The sequence below is a fragment of the Oncorhynchus nerka genome, linkage group LG7 (genome assembly GCF_034236695.1).
Source record: "Oncorhynchus nerka isolate Pitt River linkage group LG7, Oner_Uvic_2.0, whole genome shotgun sequence".
Classification (NCBI taxonomy): Eukaryota; Metazoa; Chordata; class Actinopteri; order Salmoniformes; family Salmonidae; genus Oncorhynchus; species Oncorhynchus nerka.
This window is the reverse complement of record NC_088402.1, coordinates 88,609,054-88,616,650: the sequence shown is the minus strand read 5'-3', so window position 1 is coordinate 88,616,650 and position 7,597 is coordinate 88,609,054. Positions and strand designations below refer to the sequence as shown.

The following is a 7,597-nucleotide window of genomic DNA, read 5'->3' as shown; positions in this document are numbered from 1 at the left end:
AGGCAGAGGGCTTCAGCTGGGTCTGAGGTACAGGAGGGGAGACAGAGCTTCAGCTGGGTCTGAGGTACAGGAGGGGAGGCAGAGAGCTTCATCTGGGTCTGAGGTACAGGAGGGGAGGGGAGGCAGAGAGCTTCAGCTGGGTCTGAGGTACAGGAGGGGAGGCAGAGAGCTTCATTTGGGTCTGAGGTACAGGAGGGGAGGCAGAGAGCTTCATCTGGGTCTGAGGTACAGGAGGGGAGGGGGAGGGGAAGCAGAGAGCTTCAGTTGGCTCTGAGGTACAGGAGGGAGGCAGAGAGCTTCATCTGGGTCTGAGGTACAGGAGGGGAGGCAGAGAGCTTCATCTGGGTCTGAGGTACAGGAGGGGAGGCAGAGAGCTTCAGCTGGGTCTGAGGGAGGGAAGGAGGCAGAGCTTCATCTGGGTCTGAGGTATAGGAGGGGAGGGGAGGCAGAGAGCTTCATCTGGGTCTGAGGTACAGGAGGGGAGGCAGAGCTTCATCTGGGTCTGAGGTATAGGAGGGGAGGGGAGGCAGAGAGCTTCAGCTGGGTCTGAGGTACAGGAGGGGAGGCAGAGCTTCAGCTGGGTCTCAGGTGCTCTGCAGTCTGTACAGTGAGAAAGTCCAGCTCTGCTGTCTGGATGATAAACAGCCTGTTTGGTGTGTTAGACTTCAAAGAAACATAAAAAGCATGACTGCATCCCAATAGATTAAGCATCTGTAGAAATATGCTTAAACATACAGTACCAATCAAAAGTTTGGACACACCTACTCATTCCAGGGTTCTTCTTTATTTGATATTTTCTACATTGTAGAATAATAGTGAAGACATCAAAACTATGAAATAACACATATGGAATGTAGTAACCAAAAATGTGTTAAACAAATCCAAATATATTTTGGATTTTAGATTCTTCAAAGTTGCCACCCTTTGCCTTGATGACAGCTTTGCACACTCTTGGCATTCTCTCAACCAGCTTCATGAGGTAGTCACCTGGAATGCATTTCAATTAACAGGTGTGCCTTGTTAAAAGTTCATTTGTGGCATTGCTTTCCTTCTTAATGCGTTTGAGACCATCAGTTGTGTTGTGACAAGGTATGGATGGTATACAGAAGATAGCCCTATTTGGTAAAAGACCAAGTCCATATTATGGCAAGAACAGCTCAAATAAGCAAAGAGAAATGACAGTCCATCATTACTTGAAGGTCATGAAGGTCAGTCAATACGGAAAATGTCAAGAACTTTGAAAGTTTCTTCAAATGCAGTCACAAAAACCATCAAGTACAATGATGAAACTGGCTCTCATGAGAACCGCCACAGGAAAGGAAGACCCAGAGTTACCTCTGCTGCAGAGGATAAGTTCATTAGAGTTAACTGCACCTCAGATTGTAGCCGAAAATAAACGCTTCACTGAGTTCAAGTAACAGACACATCTCAACATCAACTGTTCTGAGGAGACTGCGTGAATCAGGCCTTTGTGGTCTAATTGCTGCAAATAAACCCCTAATAATAGTTCTGATGTCTTCACAAATATTCTACAGTGTAGAAAATAGTAAAATAAAGACAAATCCTGGAATGTGTAGGTGTGTCCAAACTTTTGACTGGTACTGTCTATTATTGAGATCCTCTATTCTTTCTGATGAGCTTCTGTGACTCTGGACTCCAACACTGCCAACCTGTCTGAGGACCTGACCAGTGTTGAGAGACAGCAGCTTCCTGACAACACACAGAGAGGTTTGATTACCTTGAGCGTGTACTGGGCTCTTAGGGATTTAACTCAGGGGACACAGCTGAGAAGTGGAAGAATATACACTGGCAGCTGGGTGTGGTCACATGGTCTGTCAAGAGGAAGAGAACCAGTGACTTTTGGGGGTGGAACCTGGTGTATTTTGTTTAGTGTTATATTATGATGATGCACTTTTCAAACATGTACCACTAGACCCACAGTAACTCCCCTCCAGAAGATCAGCTGGACTAAGGAACACTCATTATTCTCTGACCCAGTCAGTAACACATCACTACTATAGAAGAGGTTTCCCCATACCTTTGCAATTGTTGTAAACTTTTGTCCTTTTATGATATTACATGTGAAGGTGTCTGTTTGGGGGTGCTGCCAGCTATTCATTCCTTTTTAGTAGACACTCTTATCCAGAGCAATTTACAGTTGCAAGTGCATACATTTACATACCTTTTCCATATTAGTCCCCTGTGGGAATCAAACCCACAACCCTAGCATTGCAAGCACTATGCTCTACATTGCTTTATCTCCATGGTGATAGAAAGTCGACAGGTACAAACCTAGATGACCAGCCTGTGCACAATACATTAAGTGGTCTGTAAGGATGCTAAATTAATCATGCACAAAAAGTGGTTGTTTTCCATGCTATTTGATCAAAGAAACCTATTTAATTTAATGTGGATGTTTTGTGTCTTTGCCTCTAACTTTACACCTTTTGATGTAAACGTTTTGAGTACAGGGTTGTGTTCTTTCTGGATTCCATTAGAATGACATCACAGAGAAAAGGAACAGGGGAAACCACTTTTACAATTGCAACGGTTGAATCCTGCAAGATACTGTTCTTAACTATACAACTACTGTTTTGCAGCACCCCTACTGCCCGTTGCTATGACCACCTTATGCTATAAATGAGTCAGTGTACGATTGTGATGGAGTAAAAGAGGACCGACTCTTCACCATCTTTATCCCATCAATCAGCAAAAACATGTTTTAATTTAAGGGGTATTTTTTTGGTCATATTTTGATGCAGTCCTTCAGGGATGAGAGATAAAACACATTTTGGTTAACTAATCTCGGTTTTCAAAAAGTAAAATTATTGCTAAAGTTTGTAATTTACACTGAATCTGTCCACAGGAGATTCACGTTTTTGGATAACAAATTATTTGACTGTGAACTCTTTCGGGTAACATCTGTTCATTAAATTATACTAACATGGTGTGTAGCTATTGATACACTTCTTTGATCATCAATACACAAAACATCTAAACTTGAACAAAATTGACTGTGGGTTAGCAGTGGTCATGATGCTTTCAAAAGTGAGACGGGTCCAGTCCAGCTCTCATTGGGCACACGTGCGGTCCCTTCACACCTTCTCGGCTGGCCATTGGCCAAGAGCCTTCCACATCCCGCCCACTCATTCAGGTGACTGATTCTAAAAAGACGCCCACATCGGATGCTGAGCTTGTGACTGAGGCAACCGACTGTACATTTACATTTACATTTAAGTCATTTAGCAGACGCTCTTATCCAGAGCGACTTACAAACTGGTAAACCGGCGGATGAACGACAACAAGAGTTGACGACACACTCTCCACTGCTCAGTGCTTACATTTAAACTAATAATATTCAGTATAGTAACGTTATATGGTCCATCTCTTGATTTTGCGCTCAGCAGACTGTTTCGGTTCAGAAAATCCAAACACAAAGCAGTAAAGCTCACCGGTCAACGAAAAGCGAGCAGCAGAGAGAAGACTAGCCTACCAAGTCGGACATTATCACAATTCTCAACCAAGAGGTCGGAATCACTTGAATGCGAAGATGACAGACGCGGTCGTAGACGGTAAATTGGAGCTGGTGAAACAGGCAACGAAATATGTAAAAGAGACCGAGAACGTTGCGGAAAAATATTCTGCGATGACCGTTAGCAAGAACAGCGACATGAACATGAATGTCGGTGAATTGCAGTCCGCCGCATTCACTGCGGTGCCCACTCTCAAATCTGTCAAGAAGGTAAGACCGACAAAAGCGTGAGCACTTAGCACCGTCATCAACATTCAGTATAGTATAGGATAATTGTAGGAAAACTGCATCTATGCGGTATTATGGATGGATGGGTGCAGGATCTGCCTGCTGTACCATAGTGACTAATGTTTCTTAAAGAAAAAGCATCCTATTGCGTCTCTGACCTTCTAAAATATCAAATAAAAATTAACTTTATTAATTTTTCACTTTATGTCACCCAATAATAAATATTTTATTTATTTACTGGGAAATCCCCTGAATTTATAGCAGGACCATTATTCTTATAATGTACGGTATTCGGAAAGTATTCAGACCCCTTCCCCTTTTCCATATTTTGTTATGTTACAGCCTTATTCTAAAATGGATTAAATAAAAAAAATACTCATCAATCTACACACAATTCCCCATAATGACAACAGGCTTTTAGAAAGGTTTGCAAATTTATAAAAAAGCAAATACCGAAATACCTTATTTAAATAAGTATTCAGACCCTTTGCTATGAGACATGAAATTGAGCTCAGGTGCATCATGTTTTCATTGATCATCTTTGAGATGTTTCTAGAACTTGATTGGAGTCCACCTGTGGTAAATTAAATTGATTGGACATGATTTGGAAAGGCACACACCTGTCTATATAAGGTCCCACAGTTGACAGTGCATGACAGTACAAAAACAAAGCCATGAGGTCAAAGGAATTGATCTGGGGGAAGGGTACAAAAAAATTATGCAGCATTGAACGTCCCCAAGAACACAGTGGCCTCCATCATTCTTAAATGGAAGGAGTTTGGAACCACCAAGACTATTCTTGGAGCTGGCAGGACAACGGCCAACAGGACAACGACCCTAAGCACACAGCCAAGTCAACGCAGGAGTGGCTTCGGGACAAGTCTCTGAAAATCCCTGAGTGGCCCAGTCACAGCCCGGACTTGAACCCAATCGAACATCTCTGGAGAGACTTGAAAATAGCTGTGCAACGACACTCCCCATCCAACCTGATAGAGCTTGAGAGGATCTGCAAAGAATAGGAGAAACTCCCCAAATACAGATGTGCCAAGCTTGTAGCGTCACCCAAGAAGACGTGAGGCTGTAATCGCTGACAAAGGTGCTTTCAACAAAGTACTGAGTAAAGGGTATGAATACTTATGTAAATTAGGTATTTCTGTTTTTATTTTATTTTGATACATTTGCAAAAAAATTCTAACACCTTTTTTTCTTTGTCATGATGGGGTATTATGTGTAGATTGATGAGTTTAAAGAAAACTATTTAATCCATTTGAGATATAAGGCTATTCAAGACCCATGCAAGTGCTACCAGTCAGTGTCCCAGCTGAGCAGTGAGCATCTTGATCTATCTATTACTCAGACCCAGATAGAAAAGCTAATCCTCTGCATAATTGTAATTAATTAACTGCATTATTCATCAGTAAGGCTACTTCAAAAACAATGACCATACTCCTAATCAGGCATGTAACTTTGGTTTTGGGCGGGACAGAATCTCTCAGGGGGGTTCAGAATTGTCTCAAGCTAATTTCCTGCATTTCTACTAGGACTGTCCCTGACTAAAATAAATATTGATCCACCAAGTGTAGTCTTTTCCAACCGATTAGTCAAAAGTTTAAAATGTCAATTTTTTCCACAGGCCTATATAGACAGACACATCCTGTGTGTTTGAACTTGTACTGACCTTGTCTGATGCTTTAAGCACGATGTTTGATTAAATAATGACGACACACAAATGACTCGAGGGAGCCAGAGATCAAGATAGCCTAACCAGAAAAATAAATAAAAAACCTGTTCCCAACCCTCTCGTTGCTCCTGACGTTGCCGGTTAAAAGGCTACACCAACAGTCGGCAACCTTTTCCATCTTCGGTGCCAATTTATCTCGCCATTTTTATCCATCTGCTCGCCCAGTTATGATTTGCATATGCACTTTTTCTTGGAACAGTTTCATTTAATTTATAATAGTCTTTGTATCTCAAAATCATAGGACGTTGATTAACCACAGACGATCTAAAATCTAAATGAAAATGATACAAATCTAAAAGTAACTTTTATTGCCATTGCCAACTATGTAATAATAACCTACATAAAGCCAATGCAAAAACATTTCAGCCAGCAGGTAGAAAATAACCAATGTTTCAACGATCTTGAAACATTTGATCAACTATCAACTGGGTGGCCCCAAGACTAGCACTAGCAATCTTGAGACATTGTATCAACTATCAACTGGGTGGCCCCAAAACTAGCACTAGCAATCTTGAGACATTATATCAAATATTCTGGGCCTTCAGTTTCCAGCTCCAGTGAGCTTGAGGCAGGACACAGCTGTAGACTATTTGTGCAAAGGATAAGAGGTAATTAGGTATTTTATGATGTTTCCACTGGATCAGAGCATTACATTTTTCTCTTTTTATGCAGAGGGGTTATCAAAAGGGAGAGAGTTCGAAACTATTGTCATTCTCAATTCATTCTAAAAACAGACTTTGTTTACTTGCTGTTTGATGTGAAGAAAAAATTACTTTGAGAAGTTCCACAGCTCATTAGTGTTGGTTCGTCAAGACAGTCAGAAATACTGTCAGACATCCTCAAATGGGCACATTTATAGGCCTACATTTGCACACAGGCCAGGAAGACTAGTCCTACTTCTATATGCATAATCAGGTGTGCAACAATGACAGGAGTGTTTCAAACAAAAAAATGAATAAATAAATTGACAAAACTTTTAAATGAAAAAAAAAAAAAACGTGTTTCTCAAGAGGGTATCAATAACATCTGCTGAATACATGTCTACTCCCGACAATGACATCTGTAAATGACTGTAGTAGTACTATATTGAATTTATTAACAGAAATTACCATAACCAAACAAGCATGGCAGATGATAAATGATGGGAATTAACAGTAAATGTAGGCTTACTACTGGTGATTTGATAGACACAGCAAAACACCGTACACAATGAATGTTATGAAACAATGAATAGCCATGAAATGGCGGGAGAGAGCTCATTCGAGGAGAGAGAGAGAGAGAGAGATGTGCCTTGTGCATCTGGGTCACAATCCCCATATTCCTTGGAACGTGGCATCCCCAGCGGGCCTCCTCAATGGACAGGGGCAAAATCCCACGGGTGACTTGTGTGCCATTTTGGAAAAAAAGTATCTATTTGGTACTGCTCTACGACAACAACAAATATTCCAGCCTTCACATAATGCAAATACAGTATGTCCCCTTCTGTGTTTTACACTTCCAGCAGAGGAATAACATTTCTGTGTGCGTGATATTCAGTTTCACCTGCATATAGTATGATCTATGGATGGCCTGAAACTGCAGTCTTTGATGTCTGAATTTATATGAACATGACTGGGCATTCAAACATACAGTATCTGTATCCATTCATCATCATCAATATTGCGTTGTGTACTGATTGTGCACCATGACAGTGAAGCCTGTAGAGCTGTTTATACCATGACAGTGTGAATATAGGGAATTAGCTAGGGAAACTGACAGATCAATAACATTACAATGCTATACTGAATCTAATAAAAACTCACATTGCGCTGTCAAAAAAACGTCTGAATATCGGTCTTTGATCGTTTGACCGCAGGTTTCATCGTTTGATTCAAGTCTACTGTAGTGTGATAGAGGCACACATAATACCTAAAGTAAGTGAGCTAGGTAGCTAACGTTAGCCAACTTTTGGCTAGCTCTAATGATACATCTACTGGTGAAAACTAACCAAGTTAATTTACTTTTGTTGAAACGGGACAAAAAGGCTACAACACTGACAGATAGCTAGAGCTGAACTGGCTGTGGTAGCTACTAGCTAGCTAGCTAGTTCATTTTCT

At 41.1% G+C, this 7,597-nt stretch overlaps 1 protein-coding gene across 1 annotated transcript in view; it reads left to right on the top strand.

Annotated features, from left to right (window-relative positions):
* Positions 1-3,200: 3,200 nt before the first annotated feature.
* Positions 3,201-7,597, top strand: part of LOC115124117 (S-adenosylhomocysteine hydrolase-like protein 1) — a 68,924-nt gene continuing 64,527 nt past the window's right edge. The window contains exon 1 of the mRNA XM_065020948.1: positions 3,201-3,742. Coding sequence (XP_064877020.1) covers positions 3,551-3,742 — 192 coding nt within the window. The 5' untranslated portion in view covers positions 3,201-3,550. The remainder of the gene's footprint in view (positions 3,743-7,597) is intronic.